At 45.7% G+C, this 26,318-nt stretch overlaps 1 protein-coding gene across 2 annotated transcripts in view; it reads left to right on the forward strand.

The window, feature by feature from the left end:
* Positions 1-24,108, forward strand: part of Tbc1d9 (TBC1 domain family, member 9 (with GRAM domain)) — a gene marked incomplete in the record, with an annotated part of 109,879 nt that extends 85,771 nt beyond the window's left edge. For both annotated transcript variants that reach the window (XM_005400866.2, XM_005400867.2), the window contains 12 exon segments: positions 464-678; positions 2,546-2,663; positions 4,135-4,420; positions 4,707-4,836; positions 11,501-11,599; positions 11,777-11,845; positions 14,816-15,056; positions 17,771-17,836; positions 18,619-18,705; positions 20,626-20,700; positions 20,781-20,884; positions 21,987-24,108. In XM_005400866.2, the coding sequence (XP_005400923.1) occupies positions 464-678; positions 2,546-2,663; positions 4,135-4,420; positions 4,707-4,836; positions 11,501-11,599; positions 11,777-11,845; positions 14,816-15,056; positions 17,771-17,836; positions 18,619-18,705; positions 20,626-20,700; positions 20,781-20,884; positions 21,987-22,685 (2,189 nt within the window).
* Positions 24,109-26,318: the final 2,210 nt, after the last annotated feature.

Below are 26,318 nucleotides of genomic sequence, written 5' to 3' on the forward strand. Positions count from 1 at the left end.
AAGGCAGACTGGCACATGGCAAAGAACTACAGCTCATGGCGGCAGAACACAGCAAAGTAACAAACACAAACACAAGGAAAGAAATGGCCAGAAGCACCTTCTTCCTCTCCCTTACATATGCAAACTATCCACTCCAGGGCGGGTGCAGCTGTCACACCCATAATCAATCAAACTCTAAAAGCCTGCCCCATGACCGCATGAGGCTTTGGGGGGACACCCAGACACAAACCATAACAGGGTTTTTATGTCACCACTTTGCTACGGAGCTGAAAGAGAGAAGTGGGCCACATGTGAATGAACCAGTCTAGCCACAATCAAAACACACCACAGCTGTGTGATCTCATTTGATTTTCCAAATTCCCTTTGAGTCACAGGAAGGTGAAGGGGTTCACCAGTAAGCTACAGTTGCAGACCAAAGGCAGGGGCCCCACCTTGTTCATATTATCTATTGTGTGTTTCTCAGGTGCCATCAATGAGAAGGCCACGCATCCTGGTTACTATGAAGACCTGGTGGAGAAATCCATGGGGAAGTATAACCTCGCCACCGAGGAGATTGAGAGGGACTTACACCGTTCTCTTCCAGAGCACCCAGCTTTCCAGAATGAAATGGGCATTGCCGCTTTGCGGAGAGTCTTGACTGCTTACGCTTTCAGAAATCCCAACATAGGGTATTGCCAGGTAAACGTCACAGAGTGTTTACACATTTAAAGTTTATTTTGTTTTATTAGCCACTCAATAACGTAGAGGAAAGCCCATGGGTGATGAGACTTCCAGCATACCAGCGACTCTCAATCTTGGCACCACTGACTGTGGGTTTGATGGTTCTTTATGGTGGGACTGTCCTGTGCTTCGTAAGCTGTTCGGTGCCCCCCAGCCCCACCACTAGACACCAGTAGAACTTCCCAGTTACAACAATCAAAGTTGTTTCCAGACACTGCCAAATTGACCCTGAAGTATGAAGTCAGCCTGGGTTGAGAATTACTACTCTGAGAAAGGAGCCACAGGACAAGTGTTCCCCTTCTGGATCAGCCACTGACCCAGGAAAGCTCCTTCTGATCTCTCTTTCTGAGTGCAGTCCTTCCGTTATAGGTTGCTACTGCATTCCTACTTTGAGTCTTCATAACCAGTGTCGTCCTGGAGAATACAGCTTTTGATTGCCAGGGTTATATTTTAACATACGCATAAATAAATGTTTAACTCTGCGTAATAACAACAAAAACATGTCCACCTACCAATTACAGTTGTTTCTTGTAGTACCAGTAAAGTGAGAACTTGGGTAGCACCAAGATAATGTGACCTTAGATTCAAAGACTATTTCATCGAGAGGCATTTCTTGACTATCCAGCGAAAAGCTAAAAGGGGACTAATTCCTATTCCTGTACACACACACACACCTTTCTCCCTCCTACACACATACACACTTGTCCCTTTTACCACATTATTTATCTTTATGATAGCACTTACTTTAAATATGTCCCCAAAGTGATGAGTTAACCTCTACATCTTTGCTTTTCTCCCAGATACCAGCATTTAAACCCTGTGAGGTGTTTCCTCAAACTGACCCCACCCACTCCCCGACTCCTCAGCTCCCACTCCAGAACCCGTTACAAAGTCGAACTTCGAAAAACCTCTCTTTGCTTGATGACTAAGGAACCGACTGTGACCATGATCATGGACTAGAATCGACAGGTTCATTCTCCAGAGGAATTTCAATGATTTCACTTAGGAGCGTATGGAGCAAGACTTGCAAGAAAGAACCTATTAGACCAAAATACCTTTTTTGAAATTTATATTGTAGTCATCTAATGAACAATTACAGGTTTCTAGAGGATCAAAAGAGAAAGTATAGAAGAGAGTTGACTTCTAGTATAGTAGAATTCACCTTTGTCTTTTGATCTTTCTTTTTAATTAAGAGGGCTATTAAAATAGCTGAGCTGTTGCGTGCTTATGAGTTATCTGATAACATCTTTTAGAATTTAAATTACTACTTATCAGGACCATCTCTGCCCAGATGGAAATATTGGAAAGGGCTCTAACTTTGAAAGGTTTCATTGTTCTCAGAAGTGAACTCAGAGCCTTGTGTATTTGGTTATAGAAACCACTATGGAAGGTTAAAAAGGAAATATTTACCTCTCTGAGGTAAGGGTTAAGAAAACAGTAGTGAGAGATTTCATCAGGTTGCTGAAAACTTCATCAAACAGCCTTTGGACAGTTTTTGAAATGAAAATTTGCCTATAATATGTGTTAGGGCTTTGGTGCATATCAGTGCTAGTGAAGACCCTGAACGGTCATTGGCTCAAGAGCCAATGATTTTTACATTTTTAAAGGGTCAGAAAACAAAACAAATCCCAGAGGAATATTGGCAGAAGGTTATGTGTAGCCTGCAAAGCGTAAGAATTCTATCTGTTCTTTTACAGAAAGGGTTTGCCAGCCCCTGTGAGAATAACTCAGTAATTTTTTTCAGGTTGACAGAAATGGTTTATATTTTAAAGTGTACTTCACGTATTTAAAACATATTTGGTGACATTGTCTTTCATTCCATTAGGCCATGAATATTGTCACTTCAGTGCTACTTCTTTATGCCAAAGAGGAAGAGGCTTTCTGGCTGCTAGTGGCCCTGTGTGAACGCATGCTTCCAGATTACTACAACACTAGAGTTGTTGGTATGTGGTGATGTGATTAACATCTTAACCCATATCTCAACAGAGATGTTTTACAGCCATACCAGTTTTTCCGAGATTGAAATGAGAGAGCTTGAATAAATATAGACTATAAATAAAGAGGTCCCACAGAGCCTAAAAGGATTCATACATATCACTGTTACAGGAATTTTTTTAGAAAACTCTTGATGTAGGTGACACTCTGTACTGTGTGAGAGTTATACCAAGTATACCAGCCGTTAAAGTAGAGGTTTGGCCCCACCCCCGGGTTATTTAATAAAGAGGATGGTACCTATGGAGAGCAGTGTTATTCAGAGCAAAGTTTGCCTGGAGTGGAGAAAATAGCATGTGAAGGTTTATCCCAAGTTTAGTTAAGAAGATATTTTTCAGAACTGGTTTTGTTGCAGAGCAAACAACCATTGAATTTTTGCTGTTATTCCTTATCATCCTTTTAGGTACCAGACATTTCATTTTAGCAGGACAAGCTTCTCATTGCTGGTGTAGTACAATGTATGCTTTTATGTTTCCCTCTTGTTTTCTGTCTATATTTATAAACCTTTGTCCAAAGTCTGATTCATGAAAAATATTCTTTAAAAATGTCAGTAAGTTGATCATGAATTTATATAGTTGAAATGCTTTTAAATTTTAAAAAATAATTTTTTTAGTAATGATTTATGAGTGGAGTCTGTGCCTTTCAAGATCTTTGTTGTTGTTATTGTTTTCAAAGAAGTGTTTACCAAGTATATTGTTTATTTTTTCCATTGCTGGGGCAAAATACCTTTAGTCCACCACTACAGCAGAGGTTCGTTTGGCTAACGGTTTCAGTGGCTTCAGTCCATGGTCATTTGTCTCCAAGGTAGAAGCATCATGGTGAGAAGGCATGGCAAAACAAAACTGCTCACTCAGTGGCAGCTGGGAAGCAGAACACAGGGCAAGATCACCGCTAAGAGATGTTCCTTCCAAAGTCACACTCCCAGTGACTCACCTGCTTGAACTGGGCCCCACCTCCTAACAGTACATTCAGCTATGAAAATCAGTGGATTCACCCACTGATGAGTATAGTGCCCCAGGACCCAGTCACCTCTCTAGGAATCTCTTAATCCAGTCTACTGGACAATAAGATTAACCAGTACACCAAGTAAGCTGCTTTAGGACATGTAGAGCTACTAGATGTATATTTCATACCTAGCCAAACACTGGCCAAAACAATAACTAACCTAAACTAGCCTTTTGATCAACCATTACTGTTGTCACATTCGTTCTCTTTTATGGTAGGAAAACCCAGAAGAAAATGCAGCCAGAACTAACCTGGTGACTGAGCTATGTCAACACCTTGGTCTAGTAATACAGTAATGGCAGAACAGTTAGTAAAAAGGAAGTGTACTGGATTACTAGAGTGAGATGTTTTGATTGGGCTCTGTAGTAAGAAGTTGCCGTTGGTTAATCTATAACTTTTTGTGTCACCCCTGCTCAGGCGCACTGGTGGACCAAGGTGTCTTCGAGGAACTGGCCCGGGACTATGTCCCGCAGCTGTATGACTGCATGCAGGATCTGGGTGTGATCTCTACCATCTCCCTGTCGTGGTTCCTCACACTGTTTCTCAGTGTGATGCCCTTTGAGAGTGCAGTGGTGGTTGTGGACTGTTTCTTCTATGAAGGAATCAAAGTGATATTCCAGTTGGCCCTCGCTGTGCTGGATGCGAACGTGGACAAACTGTTGAACTGCAAGGACGATGGGGAGGCCATGACCGTTTTGGGAAGGTACGGTGTTCCACCTGACTTGAAAAACCACCTGTGGTTTTCTTCCCTGTGCTTTATCTCTTTCTCTTTCACTTCACAAGTCTTAATTGAGTTGATAGCCATAAAAATCTCTGGCTACAAATTTATTTCCATATACTTGTTTTTTAGAAGGAAGGAAACTTTCTTGAGGCTGTTAAGAAAATCTGTCTTTTATGGTATAATGCACTTTTCAGAAAGTGGATGGCAAACGTAGCACAGGAGAATTTCTGGTTCGTCTGTAGTAACTGCCCAGCTCTTCTTCTTGCAGGTACTTGGACAGTGTGACCAACAAAGACAGCACCCTGCCTCCCATCCCGCACCTGCACTCCCTGCTCACTGATGACGTGGAGCCCTACCCTGCTGTGGACATCTTCCGGCTCATTGGAACTTCCTATGAGGTAGGCCTGGCCTCTTGGCCTGGCTGTGAGTGGATGGCACCCGGAGGTTATCACGGGGAGCCGGATGTGATCCCCATACTGCTAGTGTGCATCATCACAGAACACCACAGACTGGCCATTTATACAGAACAGAAATTTATTTCTCAGGATTCCGGAGGCTGGAAAGTCCAAGATCGAAGTGCAGCTTAGAGCCCCATCTCTCAGCTTCCAAGATAACCCTTGAATGCCACATCGTCCAGATGGGAGGAACACCTTGTCCTCACACAGCAGAACAGGATAGAGAACCCTTTCCTGCGCAGAATTAATCCCTAAGGGTAGAGCCCTCCCAACCTCGGCACTTCCCGTAAGGCCCCACCTCCCGACACCGTTGCACTGGGAATTAAGTTTCAACATGAGTTTTGTAAGGGGCAAAAGTATTCAAACCATAGCGTGACTCATAGGTTTACCTGCTTCCTTTTACACGGTAAGAACTAGTTGCCAAAAGTAAGCAGCTACCTAGTGGCTAATAGTTTTCATTTCAAGAGATGGACACTGGGTCCTACCATTTCTAGTGGGTCTAATACTGTAGTAGCAAATGGCACAACAAACTCTGGTCCTTTAGTTCTTTGTTGTGCGCATTCTGAAACCTGACCTGGCGGCATCTCAGATTCAACTCTGGGTAGATCAGGGAGGGGCTATGGGGAGCGGGCGGCATGGGGACCTTCACAGGTCAGTTCATTTCCTGTTTCCATGCTGAGTACTAGGAACCCTCTGAATTAGATAGTCTGAGACACTTAGAACACCTTTAGTGGACTAATGTGAACTATAATGTAGTACTCCTCTAAAAGTGCTTAGCCGGGATGAGGGAGGATGCCTTCTGACCCATGATTCGCTGGGCTTAACCTGGTCTGCTTCTGAATTCCAGAAGAGAACTAGGAAGCTTCTAGGGTAAGAGAACCACAGTGCCACTTGTTCCCTTGGCAACTGCTGATTTGTGGGGTCCCCAAGACTCGGTCCCTGTGGCTTCTTATTTCCTAATCCGTGGCTCTGTAAATGTTTTTAGAAATGATCATTAGGCACGAGAAAGCATGAACATTCCGCTAAGCACAGTGTGTCTTCTCCAGACATTTTGTGTATTCCAGCTGGCAACAAACCCGGTACAAGAGAAATAGTGAAGTATTGGTTGAGGTCAGAAAGTTTCTTAGGGGCTGGGGATTTAGCTCAGCGGCAAAGCGCCTGCCTGGCAAGCGCGAGGTTGTGAGTTCGGTTCCCGGTACCGGAGAAACACCAAAAAAAAAAAAAAAAAGAAAAGAAAGTTTCTTAGAGTCAAAAATTAAAATTGATATGGATCTAGGAACCTTTTCAGAAATTTTTTAACTCATGATGGATGAAAGACTGACTTTTTAAAAAAATTTCATTGAGACTCCATGTTTATTGAAAACATATTTGCAGTGTTTTAGAGTCATAGAATTAGTACATGATTATGACAGATATTATAAACAAATAAGAAGATAAACTGTGGGCTGGGGATGTAGCTCAGCAGCACAGCACTTGCCTGGCAAGCACAAGGTTGTGAGTTCGATCTCTGATACTAAAAAAAAAAAAAGATAAACTGAACCATGAGCATTTCACCATGTTTCCCTTAACCATATTTTTGTATTTGTAATATACACTTAAAAATCAAGCCTGTACTAAATACTGCTTCATTGCACTTTTATTTTTTGTTAAAACAGACCATGAACGTTTTCTAACACACGAACTATTGTGTGAAGACATGATTTTAATAAATTACTTACATTTTGTTTAATGGGTCAACAAAGTTTATTTTAGTGATCCCCCTTTCTTGGACATTTACTTTGATTTCTTCCAAATTTTCAGCATGATATTCTATGTCCAACTCGTACACAAGTACCACATCTCTGATTAATTTTCTTAGAATCCTAGGAATGAATTTGCAGCAATGGATCAAAAAATGTGAATGATTCCTGGCACATGCTGTTCGATTTCTGTAGAGTCCCAAGTTATATTTTCACCCTCAGAGACTGCAAATTGCTGTTTCACTTCACTGTCTTCATAATTGGTCATTAGCCTAATACATTTTTTTCAAAACCACTTCCCCAGGACTACTGGATAGTACTCAAAAAAAAAGAACGCCGCAGTGACTTGATCTTTCAGCAAATGAGCCCGAGAGATGGTAGGCAGTAGTTTATTGTGCATGTGGGTGGTTTTTCTAAAGGGATCCCTTGAACCTTTATTGTTAAAAGGAATTCTAGACCAGCAGTAAAGCTTAGGATGTGGAAATTCAGTGTTACTCTCCACAGCAGATAAGCTAGCATCGTGCTGAGGTTGGCACTTGGCCCATTTTTAATGGGAAAGGGATGAGACTGAGAGAAGCCCAGGGCCTGGTTTCCATTTACATCCCGTCTGGCTGATCCCTCAGGGCGGACCTGAGACTGCCGGACATCTGATCTCGGACCCAGCAGCAGCTTCCTTCCTCCACCTGCGAGAGAACCTCTTGTTTATGTCATTGCCTGTGTTACCTGGCCTTTCTCTTCCTGCTTGAGTGTCATTCCACTGACCACATCCAACAGAGGAACTTAACACGCACACCAAGTGTTTCTCTGTCTTCTGTCCTCCCTCCTGACCACCGTATTGGTGGTTCTCAGTTCTGCCTGTGCATTAAATCCTTTTTTAAAAATTGAAAAGCAAGCTTTTAAAAATACACTAAGAGACTTCGTCCTCTTCTGTTTAACTCCATCAGAAGTGCAGAGGCGCAGTGCACGCACAGGTCCCACCAAGAACAAAGCTACATTCCCACATCACCCAAAGGTCTTCCCGCCAGGGGCTGGAGAGGACGGAAAGTGAGATTTCACTCTTGGGGCACTTAGGAAGTAGAGTTCTCACGTCTGCTCACCAGGCCGACCCACACACCACCGCCAGCACCCTGCGGACCTCAGGCCAGGTCACAAAAGAGGGAATGGGGAATGTTGGCTGCAGGATGGACTGAGTGGTTTTTGTTTGCCATATTTTTAGCATTTCATTCTGTCAGAGCTCCCCCAGAAGGAGAAGTGGGGGTGCCCCTATACTGTTTCTTTAGGAAGCCTCCAGAAGTGGCCAGGCAGGATCTCCGAGTGCTTGCTTCCCCTCTTAGGTCGGGACGCAGAAGGAGGAGTCACTGCTTTGTCCCATGGCAAGTGGCAAAGGCCTGGCCAGGGAGCAGGCCGGCGTGTTGTTCCTAGTTGAGGAATACCTGTCAGTTAAACACAAAGGAGAGAAATAGTTCTTTTTCTTTAGCAAAAAGCCAGTGTTTAACATGAGTTATTGTGGGTGCTTTTAGAGGTTAGCGTGTCCTTCCTTCCTCACAGCAGTTCTACAAGCACAGCTTCAGGGTCCCATTTTATAGAAGAAACTGAGATTCAGAAGACTCTAGGATTGCTCCATCTCACAGCCAGCTAGTGCGAGAACAGGAACTTAACTCAGATTTTGTCTAGCTCCAAGTTTATGTTCTGTTCTCCTTAGAGATGAGAAAGAACATGCTGCTGTGGCAGAGCATAGGCGGAGGAGCCATGACGTCACTGTGTGGCCTCGGGTGACTCGGGCTTATTTAACCCCCCAGGACCTTGGTTTTTCTCATCTGTAAAATGCAGGTGGCAGTTACAGCTCAGTAAGGCATTATAAGGATCACATGAGATGGCATATGAATGTCCTTTGATGGGTGCCTCGCCTCACTGTGATTCCTGCCAAGTCGCTATGGCGCCACCCACTGGAGGCCATGTGCTATGGCGCTGAGCCTGTATGGCTAGGAAGCAATATGCTGCGGGCTACTAGAGACCGTGTGCTAAGCCCCACCCTTTTTCCCTCTGAGTCAAATTACGACTTCCTACTTCCCTTTCTGTAATATCATGTTTTCTTTTCCCACGCTCCTGCCCAATCCTGGTCTGCCACGTCAGGCAGCCTACCCCCTAAACACCGCCTCCAGCCTGGCCCTATTTAACCTTTGACCCTAGGCCCGGCGTTCAGGAGTTCCATGTCTGTCTTTCCTACTATGGTCTTCTCCATTCTGGCAATGTTTTCTTTCTGTGCTGGAAAAACCTATCATCCTTGGCAGTTGTAGGTGCAATAAAATGTCCTCTCCTTATCTCTCTTGCTCACGGCATATTACAGCCTAGTTTCATGTAAACCCAGCCCATCATTAGGTAAGTATATGGTATGATCAAAAAATACGGTAATTTAAAGATTATTATAGTAAAAGATGCATTCCCATTAATCCCTGTTTGCTTTGAACACACGTTTCCCATCGTTCTTGCCACTTTTTGAGGCAATTCTGGAAGTTCTCTTTCATTAGTTCTTTCTTTAGTTGCACTGACATGGCTGCCTCAGGGTCCTGCATGTATTGAAACGTTTAGGCCGCGATATAGCTCAGGGGCACAAGCGCCTGCCTGGCAAGCGCAAGGTCCTGAGTTCGATTTCTGGTACCAAAAAATATCAAAAGAAATGTTTACCTTTCATGGTCATTTTGACTCTGGGGAAGAGCCACAATCCACCTGGTGCCCGATGTGGTGATGAAGGTGGATAAGGACCCACCGTAATGTTTTTACAAGCCTGTCTTTCCATTGAATGGCTCTCAACAGCAGCATTACTGTATTTTTATTGCAGCCAGTAGTGACACATACGAAGGAGGACTTCCAGAACTGCTTCAGAAGGTGGCGAGGATGATAACTGTTGAAAGTGAGGGGGAGCATGTTGAGGGGGGCTAATGGCAGTGTTTCTTTTGCTATAATAATTTTTTTTAAACATTCACCATGTATTGTGATCATGCCTCATGTTTTTTCAGTGGCTGTTCATGGCACTTCTTTTGGGATCAAAAGACTTGCCTTTCTGGGAGTTTCTCTTTCCCAGTCCAAGGTTTAATCCTAGAGCGAGTTAACTGTTTTTCATCACTAATGGCGACTGTTGAGTTAGGCTGTTCAGTGAAAATAAGCAGTGGGTCTTTCTTGTTGAAAAGAAGCTGATTCAGTATGTAGAAAGCACTTCTCTAGAGATAAGAAGGTTCTCCCATAAAACTTGGTTTTGTTGGGTTTGGGGGGTTTGTTTGTTTGTTTTTAATACTGAGGATCAAACCCACTGAGTATATTTCCAGCCCTTTTTATGTTTTGAGACAAGGCTGGCCACAAACTTGACATTCTTCTGCCTCAGCCCCTCCAGTAGCTGGGATTCCAGGCATGCGCCACCACACCCAACTTTTTGTTAGGTCCAGACCCACTCCTTGCATTCCTGGAGGAAGGTCAGCTGGCCCAGAGTCAGAGATGTCCATGTTCTCTTGTCCTGACGATCAGAAAGGAATGCGAAGGTGAAAGCTCAACTCCCTGATTAGTCCTTGTAAAGCAAGAAGAAAGTAAAAAGTACTAGGGAGGCCTCATCTTTGGCTCTACCTTCCAACTTGGGAAATATGACAGTTCAGAGTCTGCCACATGGACCACTCTGAACAGCTGTGCTGTTTATACATTGTCAAGTAAAATACAGGACTAATGTTAGACGGATCTTGTGGTAGTAAAAAAAAGAGTACTCATGTTTTTCTGAAATTTTAATTTAACCAGATAACCTGTATTTCCTGTTTCTGTTGGTGGAATCTGGCAACCCAGCATTTTATGGAGCCCCTACTATGCTGTGCAGCAAGTCAGAGACATAAAGTATTCACCAGTCTCCCAGGGACAGAGTGGTCCTTCCATAACCAAGTCAGATGTCCTTCCTTTGCGTAGAACTCTGTGGTTTTGCCTCTCACTCAGGATAAAATCCCAAAGCCTGGAAGCCCTACGTGTACTTCCAACCCATATATACTTTTTTGGGGGGTATATATACTTAGGAATGGGGCTCTTGGTCATAGGAACACATATGTTCAGATGTTATAGATGCTGCTATACAAACTTCCGGAATGGTTGTACCCATTGATAGTCCAACTCACAGTGCCTGAGTTCGGTTGTACCTTCTTGCCAACACTTGTATTGTCTGTCCCCTTTCCTTTATCCTCTGAATGTTTTTACCCATTGTTGTCATTACAACAGGAAGCCTCCAGTTTTAAGCAATTTGTTTCTCTTTTGTATCACCAGGAGACTTAAAACCTTACATGTTCCTTCTCTGCCGACAAAGAGATTCACTTGGCTTTTAAAGTTTAATTCAACTAACATGCAGGTGATGCTGGGCATTTCAGAGATGCCTTAGCTCACGTCATCTCCCACCCTGCATCGCAGCATGGCTTTCTGGACCAGACAGATAGATGCTTCAAAAGGAGCAGGAAGCCTCACACAGACATTTCTCCCAAGCTCCAAGTCTAGTAATTAGCTTCCTTCCTGTCAAGGCAACGCTCCCTCTAAAGAGGAGTGTTTCTTCTCCATGCACAAATAGCCTAATTTAAACTTTCCTCTTCTTGGTAACTACTGTTTCAGGAAGACGCATATGACTGTACAGTTCAGTTCACTTGCTGAAATGCATGACTATTTCCAGACATTTATTTGTGGTCGCTAAGGGCTTTAAAACAGTACATGAAAGTGTAATCTCGGTTGCCTACCAAGTGGCAAGTCCTGTGTGACCTGTACGTCAAGAACGCCTCACCCTCTCTGCAGACAGCACAGGACACTGCTTTGGCAGACTTTTCTAGAAATACTAGTATTACTTGTTTTTCTTGCAGAAATTTGGAACTATTCGGGCAGACTTAATTGAGCAAATGAGATTCAAACAGAGACTTAAAGTGATCCAGACCCTGGAGGATACCACGAAACGCAACGTGGTGAGTTTTTGGACACGCAGCAGAGGCCCTTTTCTCTCCATTCCTGCTATCTCTCCTGCCCGCTCATACATTCCCACTTGACAGAACTGAGGACAACCTGAACGAAGCATGTTAGGGACTTTCCCAGCATGGCATCTTTTGAGCATGTGAAATTAATTGTGCGCCTTTCTTTCATAGGTGCGAACCATTGTGACAGAGACTTCCTTTACTATCGATGAGCTGGAAGAACTGTATGCTCTTTTCAAGGTGAGTTTCAGAGTGATTGCGTGTCCTCTCCAAAGATTAAAAAAGTTTACTTTAATAATTCAGTGTTCTGCTCAGTGGTACAAGCGCCTGCCTGGCAAGTACAAGGTCCTGAGTTCGATTCCTGGTGCCCAAAAATTTAAAAAATTCAGTGTTCTTTCTGTTAAACCAAGGGATCACAAGGTACGAAACTGGATTACTTAGTCTGAAAGTAAACAGATTCTTGTCATAATTTATGCTGTTTTATCTGTCTTCCTCTCCAGATAATATTGTAACTTTTTCTGAACCTAATAGGTGATTGCTTTCTAAAACTCATCAGGGCAGTGGTAATCAAGTTTAAATTCTGCCTGAAGTTTTTATTATGCACATTTCCTGTATTGAACTATTAAGTGACTTTAAGAAAAAATAATATATAACTAAGATAAGAATAAAGCTATTTACATGTCTAAAGAAAAGCTTCATTGGTTAAATTCCTGTGCTTTCCATTTTAAAATTGAACTCCTACCAGTCTTGGTCTGTGATAAGAAAAGATTATCCAGCAACTAAGGAACGCAAAATTTCTTTATTCTAAAGTGTTTTTTCAATGCTGGAGACTGAACGCAACCCTTTAAAAAAGGGCCTTTAAAAAAAATTCTTTTTTAAATTTTGAGATAGGGTCTTGCGAAAACACCGTAGCGCCCCAGCTGGGCTTGAATCCCAGAGTGCTGGGATTACCAGTATACGCCACCATACCCAGCTCCTAGAAAAAAATGTTTTTGCCATATTATCATTATCAACCTCACGGGTTAAAATGTAGCAACTGATGGAAAATATTTAAAACATATCTTTGAGGTAAGTACACATTTTATGACAATAATTACTGCCAGAACTAAATTTGACCGTTTTAAGCAGTGCAAAGATAGTATAGGGGAAAGCGTAAGGGCAGAAGCACTGATCTAGTTGGAGCACTGGTTCCTAGAGAGACTGGGGGTTTGGGAGTGAGGAGTCTCACCAATCGTCCTGCTGACCCGGCCGCCACTAGAGGGCACCACGGCCTTACGTAGTTGTGTCTCACTGCTGCCTGGCGAAGTTCCCTTCCTAGTGTGTTGAGTTGATAAATTAGTAATCAGTTATCAATGTGGGATAGTCCCTTTGTCCTTTTGATGAGGATACTGAAGCCCGGAGAGACCGAGGCACCCTGGGTTCCTCGGCTGGTTAGTGATGCGCTTCGTGCAGCAGCAGCAGAGTCAGCAACAGGTGGGCGACAACTTCCTCTCCACCCCGTCTCTCTTCGGCTCCTGAGCGTGACGCTGCTGTCCGGGGCCAGCTCAGCACTCTGCATCCAGGCCTGCTGAGCACCTGTAGCTGATGCTCAGGGTAAGTGAGTTAGTTGTCCATGATGAAATCCTTCAGTTTCCCAAAGGAGAAACTATGATCTAACTGCATCAGCTTTTAAAAAGGGATGCTGAAGATTAGAAGCACCTGCTTCCCAGGGTGGTTGGGGGTTGCGCCAGGATGCTAGGGCACTGACTCAGGATCAGGAGTGGGCCTGGGGCAGCAAGGCCATGAGCAGACAAGAGGAAGGGCTGAGGCGGAAGAGAGGCGGCGGATCTTGCAGGGCCCTGAAGGAGGAGAGGAGCAGGGCTGTTTGTACAGAAGTCCCAGGTCCTGAGGTCGATGAAGCCCCGACTTACCTGGGGCCCTCAGCAGTCCACAACCCAGCGCGTCATTCGGGCCCTGAGCCCGTGCCCAAAGAGAGCAAGCTACCCTCGCTCACAGGGACCCTGAGACGTTGGCTGGTAGCAGGGACGGGAGAAGTCTCTGGTACTGTGAACCACAATAACAGCTTCAGCTATGGATGCTTTCTTCTGCGCTCAGAGCATTTCAAGTGGCTTTAAGTAATTTTCACAAGCATTTGTTGAGTCACTACTGTGCCGGTGTCTGAGTGTTTCCCTGCACGTACAAAGGAGTGGTGCAGCTCCTCTCCTGGAAGCTCACTGCTTGGACTTTGGGGTAGAACGTGGGGGAAAGGGGAAAGGCTGCACTGAGGCAGATGTGGTGGGACGTACAGCTCGGGGCCCCTTGTCTAGCTTCCCTTTGTCTTTCCGCCTTGGTCCTTCTGTTTTGCTCTTGGGCCTACGCCTCCAAGGATGGTTTGTGGGGTCTCATCGGAGAGCAGGGGAGAGGCCTGGCCTGCCCTCTTCTGACCATCGTGAGCTCCGTGGAAACCTTGCACCCTGTCCGGGCCTGGCTCAGAGTTACTTGAATGCTTAGTGAAGGAGGAAGTGCTCTGGGGAGCTCTTATCACCTGTCCCCAGGGCTTGCTGGGCTCCCCTCCTGCTGGTTCAGAAAAGGCTTCAGGCCACTGTGACCTCCCCACCCAGCCCTCCCTCTGATGTCCCCCTGCTCCCCCCGCCAGCAGCCAGGAACGCAGCCCGGGGCCCTGGGGACCTGGACACAGCCTCCGCTCCTCTGCCCAGGCTGCACTGCACACAGGGCAGCGGCTCCCCGCTCCGCCTCCTCCTCGACCCCCCCGCCCCCACCCTCCTTTCTTAGCTGATTAGCTGCAGTTCCCAGCAATCCCTGGTGCTTGCTTTACTCCTTGGTCTTCTTTTCTCTTTTCTGAGAGCAGAACTGAAGTCCTCAGACTCACAACCTTTGCAGTATCTGTAGGCAAGGGAGAAGGATCTGTTTATCCCCGTAGTCTTCCTAGAATGGGTGTGTTCGTCTCCTGGAGTCGCAGGACCCTCCTGCACAAAGTCGCTGCCTGGCTTCCAAGGACAGGATCGGCGGTTTGCTGAACCCAGATCTCTTTTCTCACCTCCGTGGTTCCTGCAGAGTGACTTTTCTAGCACTATTCGCAGATGTGTGAAGCCGGAAGACCGCACGCTTCCAGATTATAAACTGTGTGACTGTGATGCTATGTCTGTGACTCGGGGCCACGGAAACCCCCAGGGACCGCAGAAGCTGATCCTCCTATTTGGTCTTTTCCAGGCAGAACATCTAACCAGCTGCTACTGGGGTGGGAGCAGCAACGCGCTGGACCGGCACGACCCCAGCCTGCCCTACCTGGAGCAGTACCGCATTGACTTTGAGCAGTTCAAGGGCATGTTCGCGCTGCTCTTTCCCTGGGCCTGTGGTGCTCACTCTGACGTGCTGGCCTCTCGCTTGTTCCAGTTATTAGATGAAAATGGGGACTCCCTGATTAACTTCCGAGAGTTCGTCTCTGGGCTGAGTAAGGATGCGCTCTTACTGCATGCGCCTGAATCCAGAAAGGGACGATGGGGCGGTAACCCGGGCTCCTCAGTGCTGCCTTCGGACCGCAGCCCTGCAGAGAAGCGCAGAGGTGCTCTGCAGTGACAGGGAAGTCTTTGGTCTCCTTTTCCTGGGATGAAGGACCGGCTGTCACCGGCTCGCACACTCATGTCGCCCCCCACACGCCGTCCACCTCTCCGCCCAGTGTGTTTATGGCCCCATGTTCTCAGTGGATTCCTCTTCCGTTTATACTAGACATTTGTAGTAGAGTTGGCCCCCCTGACGTGAGGGCGTAGATTTAGCAAGCATTATGTCAGGCCGGCAGAATGAAGTAAGAAGGAACGCTTTTATTCTTCATTGTGCCAGCCTGCCCTTGGACCGTATACTTTAAATGACATGCCAAGGAAAGAGAAAAGGTCAGGCGTAGAGATAGTACTGATTCCGAAGAGCACCCTTAATCTGTAAGAAGAATGCTGAAAAGGTACAAAGGTCAAAGGATGCTAACCTCTTTAAGATCTTCTTGGGGTTAAAAGCCGTAAGAGCATCTGTCCTTGCTTACAGGTGGGACACAGAGGGACTTAGAACTTGTACAGATCTCTCCATCTGAACAGCTGCCTTTGAAGTAACAAGGACGGTGACCACTAGCACTTACGCCGCACTCAGTCTGTGTCAGGCGCTGCCCAACAGCTTACGTGCATTTGATTTGCCTAAAGACACACAACGGCACACTTTGTATTTAAACCCAGGCAGCCTAGAGACATAGATGATGTGGTACTGCTGTGCCTGAGTACTTAGTTGCAGTACTTGTCTTAGTTCCCCATAGATTGGGAAATTTAGAAACAGCAGAATTTTATTGCTCATAACTTTGGAATGGGGGAAGTCCAGGATCAAAGCAGGTGTGGCAGATGCAGCTTGATCGGTCCTTCTCTGAGTCCTCACATGGTAGGAAAGCAAACAGCCTCTCTCAGGCCACTTCCTTGCAGACACTAATCAATTCCTAAAGGCCTCCTTGCAGTTCTGTTGCATTGGGGCAGGGTCAGTTTTAATGTAGGACTTTTAGGGGAGCACAAGAATTCACACCACAAATTATCTCCTTACTATTGCTGTTCCCGTTTTCAGCTAAAGGGATAAACGTCAGAAAAGTAAAGTAAGTGGCTGGCACATTAATTTTTAGCCAGTAAATACAGAAGGGTGGGGGTTGAGACAGGGTCTCACTATGTTGTTAAGGTGGGCCTCAAACTCAGAAAGATCCTTCTGCCTCAGCCTCCCAAGTGCCGAGATTACGGACATACACCACTACACCAGGTCTTTAAGTGTCTGTTATTAACTGAACTGAGAAGCAGAGTGAGTATGTGTTGGGCCCAGCATGTAAATGAGGTCTGTCTGTCTGTCTGTGTCAAAGGCTTACCCTTTTTGCACCGCACTGAAACAACAGAAGAGATCTTCTTCTAGAACCCTACCCAGAGAGACACTGACTTAGAATTAACATGGGAGATAGCCACAAACCACAGAATACAAGAAAGTCCACAGTTTGAAGATGTGTCACCTTGGAGATAGCCTTGCCCTGAAATGATAACCTGTGCGGGGCAGAGCAGGCTGCCGCAAACCTGGATTTGGCTTCAGGAAACACAGACCTCTTCCGTGTGCTGTAAAGCCTTGAGCGGAGGGGAGACGCGTAGTCCAGAGCCATTTGAGTCATGGACTCTTGGAGCCCTGATAAAAACTGTGGACGTTTTCTTCCCAGGAAGCAGCATGTGCGTGTAATTACAAACTGCTGCGCTTTATGGGGTTTATGAACTTTACAGTTGAGGCCACTGGTTAAGGACCCTTGCACTGAATAAAAGTTACAGAACCCTTGGTAGAGAACGCGTGGGTGGGACGGGCTGCCTCTTGCTCGGATGGTCCCGGGCCTTGCGAGCGGTTGGGAGGTGTTGGGCGGCCGTCTCAGGAGGGTGAGGGCGGAGAGCCCTGCGCTACATGGAGCTCAGACAAGACAGTGTGTCCAGTTCCTTCCGGCCCAGATTCTGCGAGTCCTCTTTGCCTTCTTTCTCTAAATCCGATTCATCATTAAGCACTCTGAGGATATATTTTTACAAAGGATTTTCTGATTTTAGGAAAAAGTAACAGGATTCCTTTGATTGGAGCTATGATGATAAAATGGTAGATACATTCAAATCCATGAAAACACTTAGCAGAACTCAAAAACTGAAAGCAGTTGCTAAAATGACTAACTCACAGTGATCTCAAACATGTTTAGAGTTTATTTTGAGCTCGCATCGCTATTTCAGAGGTTGACTCCTGGTTCTGTCATCTTCCTTGGTACTAACCCTGGCTTATTACGTGCTGGCCCCATCCTAAGTTCTTTGTGTGGATTACCATGCATGGTCCTCACGTTTCATGGGGTCCTGATGTCAGGATCACTGGTATAATCTGCTATCACCCCACCTCAGAGAGGGGAACCCGAGGCTCACAGAAGCTCACTCTCCCATGGCACAGATGTAGTAAGTACACAGGATTTGAAACTAAACTTTCTGGCTGCAGAGCTCTTAAGGCAGATGTGCCTTGGCCAGAATTTTATTATGCAATGTCTTGGTTCCAGTTTGTAAAAAAGTCGATTTTTCAAGGCGGTGTTAAGGCTGGAGGGACTGCTGCCACACACACACGGCGCACACCGGTATTTCATGTCACTTCCAGGTGCCGCGTGCCATGGAGACCTCACAGAGAAACTCAAACTCCTATACAAAATGCATGTCTTACCGGGTAAGTAAGCCGCGCAGAGGAGCGCAGGTACAGCCACCGGGACCCGGCACACAGTCTCTCTCCTTGGTGTAACCTGTTGGCCTCTTTGATCTACCTGCCATTTATTGGTCGCTATGGACAGACTATGTTAAGTTCCTGAATCAGCATGTGCTTGATGCAGAGATCATTTCCCTGTCTCAAATAACAGAAGACAGCACAGGGAACTGCAAGAGAAAGAGTAAAAAGTGTTGGGTCAGATGCGGGATGCAAGGATTGGGGGAGACAAAATGAGACTGGGGTGCTGAGCCTGGGTCTTAGGGAAGCCCTTTTAACACTGGCGGGAGCAGGCGGCAGGCAGGTGGTGAGGTTTTGAGTTCCGCTTTGAACAAGGCCGGTCTCAGCTGGAGATATACAGCAAATACTAAGAAAATAAAAAGGAGAGATGGACACTAGCGATAGGGTAAAACTGTAAATTGGGGGACTTTCTTTATAGTATATGAGTACAGTGCCCTAAAATTGGTTCATAAAGTGTAATTGAAAGAATTTGGGAACTTCTCTGTAACAAGAAAGAAGTAAAGAGACACTGGTGCTGTGTTTTCTTAAAAGGAAAATGCAGTTAGGGATGGAATGGTACCCCCTGCTAACGCTTTAGAGACAGCAGGCCTTCGGGGCACCCCAGTGATGTGACCTCACCCCACCTTTATAATTTTAGTTTTTCATCTCTGTCATTTCATTGAAAAATTAAGGCCACTTTCATAGCCATACCCCTACCAGAATGATGATTATGCTTCCTCCTTTTCCAGAGCCGTCCTCTGATCAAGATGAGCCAGATTCTGCTTTCGAAGCAACTCAGTACTTCTTTGAAGATATCACCCCGGAGTGCACACATGGTAGGTGACCGTTCTCACCACGGCTGCTGTACTTACCTTCTGCAGGGCCCTCTGTCACTGGAAGAAGGCTTGCCTCCAGAGCCCGGCAACCCAAGAAGCATGTGAACACGGCCGACTACTACGCGTTACAGTCCTTCTGAAGTTTTGAGGTTGGGCAGCTACTGGGGAGCAGGTGCCTCAGCCCACTGAAGGGACCGTGTACCTGCTGGGGTTAAAAGCATGTTCTGCGTGGCATTTTGCCCGCTGTCCCTGCTAGGGTCTGGCTCATGTGGAACATCATCTTCTTGCCACACAACTGTCCAGAGCTGTGGCTGGCACTGCTGTCACAGGCTTCTCTTCTCTCTGTCCCTGCTGTGTATCAAACTACAACTCACAGGCCAGATGCAACTCATTGTCAGGGTTTCATACAGCCCATTAGCTGAGAATGGTTTTTATATTTTTAATGGATAAGCTAAAATTGTCTTAAAATCTTCACCATACAAAGTAACTGCTTTCTAATACCTTGAAATACTTACTTTCAGAATTGTATATATGTAACTATGTGTACATACGTACACATAAAACTGGAATCCAACTATATAATTTTTGGTTTTTTTAAATGTCAATTTCTGACATTGTGTGTATTTTATTTAATATCCTTTTTTTTTATTCATTTTAAAATCTAGTGAGAATGTTAATGTCATTAAGTCTTTGGAAGCATGGTTTTTAAAGAGCTACATAATAACCACTGCATGGGTGTACTTACATTAAATATATGTGGATCATTTTCATATTAAAAAGAGAGGGCTGGGTATGGTGGTGCCTGCTCACCTGTAATCCCAGTGCTTGGTAGGCTGAAGCAGGAAGATCACCACAAGTTCAAGGCCAGTCGGGGCTATGTAGTGAGTTAAGGCCAGCCTGAACTACATTGAGAGATCTTGTCTCAAAAACAAGAAGAGGGGAGAGTAATTCCCCAGCGACAGATAATAAATTCTCCTCACTCTGGCTGGGGCTACTGATCTGACAAAACCCCCTTGGGTGGCTAAGGAAGGGCTGCAGTACTCTCTGCCAGCTGCTGCTTGCATGGGGCACTGAGGCCCTTCCGACCTCCCTCCTTTGAAGCCTTCTATGTCCCTGGTGTACTGTTTTAAAAAGAAAAGAGCATAAGTGAATTCTTCAAAAGTAAAATTTTTGAAATTCCAAATCATGCATCTTGAAGGACTTTATAGCACATAACATTGTATTATAAAAATTGTTTTTCTTCTGGAACATAGATTTTAAGCTCATTAAAAGAGTGGATTTTGCTGGGCTTGGTTGCGTGCACCTGTAATCCCAGCACTGGGAGGCTGAGGCAGCAGGATCACCATGAGTTTGAGGCCAGCCTAAAGTGCATAGTGAAGCCCTGTCTCCGAAAGACAAAAAAAAGAAAAAGATTTTTTTGCAGAACCTACATGCAAAGTGAAGATGATAATGTGGCAGACTGGGGAGAGGAATCACATTCCCTGGGGCCAGCATCCCCATTTTTAAGTGACCTTGTGTCTTAAACTTTTAATTGTATATTGAACCCCAGGTGTGAGAAAGAAATCTGGGAAAACCCTTCATCTAGAGAAATGGTTAGCAAGTAAATAAGGGACAGCCAATAAAATTTGAAATTCAGATTTGTAAAAAGATTTGCTTAGTATACATATATTCTTTACAATAGTATGGATACATGTATATTAAAATGTAGTCATTGTTGATCTGAAGTTCGAATGTAATGATACGCTGGTGTGGTTCGTTTCATTTTGTCTTGTTTTGTTTTGGTTTTTCGTTTGATTTCGTTTCATTTTGTTTGCTAGGTTGGGCCACCCTCCTCAAGGCTCTTCTCTTTTCTTGTAGAATGCTAGTCCGTGGCTGTACCACATAACGTTTTCTTTCTTTCTTCTCAATATTTCGGGGTAGTTGTTGGATTGGATAGCAGAAGCAAGCAGAGCGCAGATGACGGCTTTGTCACAGTGAGTCTGAAGCCAGACAAAGGTACAGATACTCTCTTCTGTGTTTGCCTTCGGCTTATTTGTTGCCCTGTGAACACTTATTTCTTGACATTTGGGTTTTAGGGAAGAAGGTAAATTCTCAAGAAAATCGCAATTATCTGAGACTCTGGACTCCAGAAAATAAGTCTAAGTCAAAGAATGCAAAGGATTTACCCAAACTGAATCAAGTAAGTGCGGCTCATTCATTTCTAACCTTGTAGCTGTTTTTTTGTTGTTGTTCACACATAAATGTGGAATAAACACCCCTCAGAGAAAGTGAGAACTTCGGGGTATTCAGTTACTCTCTGTTTGGATCTATTTTATATATGTTTTTAGGCATCAAAAATATGTTCAGTTGTAAGAAAATTACCTCTTCAGAGAAAATTAAAACCACAAGACAATTTTGCGAGTCCGTGCATTTCATCCCAATCGTTAGAAATATCTTCAGGTACTCAAAAGTGAGCCTGTGCTGTTTCATGTCACCATGCTTAGCTGTAAAGATGCCTGCCCTATGCTTTCCTTAAAAAGCTAAAGTGTGGGCTGGGGATGTAGCTCAGCAGCGCAGCACCAGCCTGGCAAGCGCAAGGTCCTGAGTTCGATTACCAGTTCCAAAAAAAAAAAAGCTACAGTATAATGAGTGGGAAACCAAGACAAATGATTAGCACACAAGATGATTTGCTGGCAGATGAAGAGAGAAGTCACCTGTTGGGTGCAGGGGTTGTGTCCCAGGGGTGAAGGACTGTGTGCTGGGGAGGGGCTGGGAGCTCACCTGGGAACAGCTGAGGTGAGAGTGTGCAGGTGAGAGAGACTGGGGTCTGGAGTTTCCTTAAGGTACTTCATTAGGGAAATCAGATGTAGTGAAGCAAAAGCAGGACAGTCTTTTCTGACTCCGGGTGATACATCCATGAAGCTTTATTAGTTCATTCTTTCTGCAAATGGAAGTTGAGAGTATTGGCCCACGCCTGTAATCCCAGCACTCTGGGAGGCTGAGGCAGGAGCATCACCATTTTGAATCCTGCCTAGGCAATGTGGGAAGATCCTGTCTCAAAATTTTAAAAAACTAAAATAAAAAGGGCTGGGGATGCAGCTCAGTTTGAAGGTCCTAGATTCAATCCCCAGCACCTGATCCCATCCTCCCCCCAGAAAGAACCACTAGTAGAGAGACTATACACATGTCCAGCCGTCCTCCACCGAGGACTTGCTGGGGACCACTCGGGTCTTCACTAAAATGCCGTTTCAGCCCTGCCCCTGTGTCCTGCAAGTGTTCACGCTCTCTCTGTCGCTTCCCAGGGCCAGTTCATCGAGCTGTGCAAAACCATGTACAACATGTTCAGCGAGGACCCCAACGAGCAGGAGCTGTACCACGCCACGGCGGCGGTGACCAGCCTCCTGCTGGAGATCGGGGAGGTGGGCAAGCTTTTCATCGCACAGCCCACCAAGGAGGCGGGCGGCGTGGGTGGCGGGCAGCCCATCGCAGCCGGGCTCTTCCCGAAGAAGGGGCCAGGCCAGCCCTATGGGGTGGAGGCCGCCGAGCCGCCCCCGGCCGACAGCGAGGAGCACTCCCTCGGGGGGCAGATGGAGGACATCAAGCTGGAGGACTCCTCGCCCCGGGACAACGGGGCCTGCTCCTCCATGCTGATCTCCGACGACGACACCAAGGACGACAGCTCCATGTCCTCGTACTCGGTGCTGAGTGCTGGCTCCCATGAGGAGGACAAGCTGCACTGCGAGGACATCGGGGAGGACACGGTCCTGGTGCGCAGCGGCCAGGGCACCGCGGCGCTGCCCCGCAGTACCAGCCTGGACCGGGACTGGGCCATCACCTTCGAGCAGTTCCTGGCCTCCCTCTTGACGGAGCCTGCCCTGGTGAAGTACTTTGACAAGCCCGTGTGCATGATGGCCAGGATCACCAGTGCCAAGAACATCCGCATGATGGGCAAGCCCATCTCCTCGGCCAGTGACTACGAGATCTCTGCCCTGTCCGGCTGACCTGGGCTTGGGAGAGCAGGGGCGCAGGGGGTGGGCTTTTTTATGTTCCTCTGTGTTGGGGTTTTCTTTTCCTTTTAAATTAAATATTTATTCGTACCTGGCTCAAAGCCAAGCGTTTTCATAATGTAATACAGTGGAAACTGTTGAGAAATATTGACACACCTCAGTAGGCTCAGCACACTCCTGCTGGGTGAGGGGGCGACCAGAGTACAGTTCATTCCGTGAATTTTCCCGGAAAAGATGAGTCCGTCAGTGATCCTATATGTGTATTATAACTTATTAACCTTGCTGTGAGCTGTATACATGGTTTTAAAAAATATTGCTGTTTAACGTTAAGTAAGGCAGCCATCGTTTTGTGTATTTGGGCTTTTAAATAAAATTAGAGCTGTAAGGAAAGAGAAATGCCACAGATAACTGTCCTTAGAGGGGAAAGGCTTGGTCAGCGGGGGTCAATCCTATTCCACTTCAGCAAGTATTACAAGTATTTTTTAACATTTGAAAAATATTCTTAAAAATCCCCTTCAAAAATCCAGTCAACACACGTTCTTGTTTAAGGGGAAAACATTTAGGGTTCCAAACAGTTGTGAAAATGTAAGTGTTTTCTATAGAATGTTGGAATAACACTCAAATCTAATCAAGTAGGGCAGATACCAGGCCAACTTTGCACAGACGGATTGTTCAGCTTTTGTGTCACTGGCCACAGGTCACTGCAAGTGAGTCATCTTCGCTTACAGAGGATCCGAAGGTGACAGCAAGTGGACAGGGGGCTCAGGATAGGCTTTGTTGTTTTGCTTTTGAAAGAGTAAAAGTACTGATGCTTCTGATACTGGATTTTCAGCTTCTTGTTATTCAATACAAGTAAAGAAAAAAAAATTTAGAAATGAACTTTACCATTTCTATACTCTTCATAGATTGAAGAAATTATACCATGTATCGCATATGACCATCTTCCCATTAAATCAATGTAGAGATAATGTAAACTGAGCAAAAAAATTCTGCAAGCTAGTGGAGCTAAATGTTTTAAAACAGAACTTGTCACTTTATATACGTAAAAGAATAGTATGCTCTATCTATTTCCTGAGTGGATATGGAAATGAAAACTAGCACACCTGCACTTTGAATTCTTGCTTCTTTTTTAAATTATTATTGCAATTATGATTTAGGGTTTGGTAACTTTTTTTTACAGACACTGGAAGGCTTTTGTCTTACTGTTGAATTCACAATCATGTTCACATTTCCTTTGCTGATTCTGAATATTCCTTCCAACACATTCCTTTATCATACATGGTGTCCTTATTTTAGCTGTTGCTGCTGTAATTTTTAATTTTGTTTACAGAATAATTTTTAAACTGTCAAATGAAGTAGTGTTAACCTCAAGTAGGATAAATGTGAACAAATAAAATACTTCAGATATGGCTTCCCATTTTAGTGCTTGAGTCTCTGCCTAAAGCAATAATATTATTTCTTTGACAATTTTATAAGGAAAATTTTATTACACAACATTCTAAGTAATAAATTTTTATAGGCATGTATAATTGAGATAAATGTGTAGCGTATCAGTGACCATGTTTTAAACAAAAGAGAGAATTGTTACCAGCTAATTTAAAATACTTGACCTCTGCCAGGCATGGTGGTGCACATCTGTAATCCTAGCACTTGAGGGGCTGAGGCAGGAGATTGCCATGAGTTCGAGGCCAGCCTGAACTACATAGTGAGTCCCTGGCTCAGGAGAGGAACACTTGCCCTACGTAAGTATAAACAGGGTACAGAGTCCTCTGTTTAATCATGATTAGTACAGGAATGCACCGTCTGCTATGTAATTAAGGAACCACACATTTATGTGGTTTGACTGTTACACATTGCATATGTTTCTGTTGTCTTTAAAATCACTTAAATATGTCAGGAAATAGCTGTGAGCAGGCATGGTGGCACTTGGCTGTGATCCCAGAACTCTAGAAGGCTGAGACAGGAAGGTCGAAAGCTTGCGCCCAATCTGCACAACTTAATATCTTAGACCATGACTCAAAACATAAATAAAAAAAGGCTGGGGATATAGCTCGGTGTGAAGGCCTTGGGTTCAATCCCCAGTGCCACCTTGGCGAGGCCTGCTCCCGGCTCGCCTTCCCTCTGGCTTAGCTCTCTGGACATGGGACACTCTAACTTACCTCTCTCATCTTTCAGGTGCTGGCTGAGGCTGGGAGGGTGGAGGTGGATTTGCAGTGGATGGGTGAAGAGCCCTGACCCTCTACATACGGAGTTGCTTAGTAACTGATGCCAGGGCTTCTGCCAAGGCACAGGGAAGATAGCAGGGGGCACACTGAGGCCCCACGTTCTGACATAGTCTTACTTTGGGGTGTCCCTGTATCGGGATGGGCCACCAGCTGGAAATGAGCTAGTTGCAGAAAATCTTGCTGCTCTGGGAAGTCCCTTGAAACTGAGAATAAGCACATACTCTGTGACCCCAGAGATGGGGACCGCCAGACTGCTCTGCCTTCTCTATGCCGTGGCTCAAGAAAACCAAATCAACAATAAATGTCCTCATGCCCCAGAGCCACTTCCTCTGTCCAGTGCTTCCATGCACCGAGCAGCAACAGTCACTCTGACTGCCCCTCGCCTCTCTGTCCACCTTCTAGACACCTTTCCGGATGTGAACCTTGGGCTTGGAGCTCCTGCTCTTCATCCTGGGCACCAAGATGATGTTCCCTGCCTGGCTGCCTTCTCCATCTCTGAGATGTAGGAAGGAGACGTGTACGTTGCCTCCAAGGAGGTGAGGATTCTGGCGAAAGAAACTCATCAGAGCTGAGCATGAGATTCAAATACAACACTCAGTGTGCGGGTACCTCCCGTGACCTGTGGGACACCCAAGTCTATGGTGGTCCCCTCTAGTGCTGCTTAGACACAGATGTGTCCCTGCAACTTCCTACATCAGAACTCCTAATGTACCCATGAAAACTGCAGATTCCTGGCCCTGCCTCGGGCTTCTTAAGAGTGTTGGAAGCCTGGGACTCAGCCTGTGTAGGGAGTGGGTGAAGCTGGAAATTGGTCGCCACGTGCAGGTGAGGCAAGACAGGTCGGAAAACAAAGAGCACCTGAGGCAAGCCATTAGTTGTTGCTAGGTAAGGCTGTGTCACATGACACCGTCACATGTATAAACAAACGCCCTATGATGGTTGAGCAGTTTCCTTTCCTCCCATCCGGAGAGAGAGGGCTTCACCTGACCTCAGCTTTTATCTCTTTATTTTCCCCATCCTTTCACAGTCCCCCACAACTCCAAGAGCAACGCCTGTACTCCGGCAGGCCCGCATCAGAATGCACACCTCATTATGGACACTGGAATGGGAGACCACTGGATCAGTCCCAATGGGAAAAGTGAGGCCCACAGAAGCTAGGCAGCAGGTCCAAGACCCCAGACCCAAGCCAAGAGGGTTGGTAATGCCCAAAAGACCCACTGAAGAAGTCAGGAAGATGGCAGACCCCCCCCCCCAGGTGTGGGCTGGAAGGCAGCATTGGCTGAGGGGTCCCCTCCATGCAGTCTTCCCCCGCAGCCTGAAACTTACAAATGAGCTCACTCTTCTTCCCAAGGAAGAGATCTGGAAATGTCAGAATTTTCTGCCCCAGCTCTGCCACTTACCA

Source organism: Chinchilla lanigera, unplaced genomic scaffold (assembly GCF_000276665.1).
Source record: "Chinchilla lanigera isolate Chin_1 unplaced genomic scaffold, ChiLan1.0 scaffold00070, whole genome shotgun sequence".
NCBI lineage: Eukaryota > Metazoa > Chordata > Mammalia > Rodentia > Chinchillidae > Chinchilla > Chinchilla lanigera.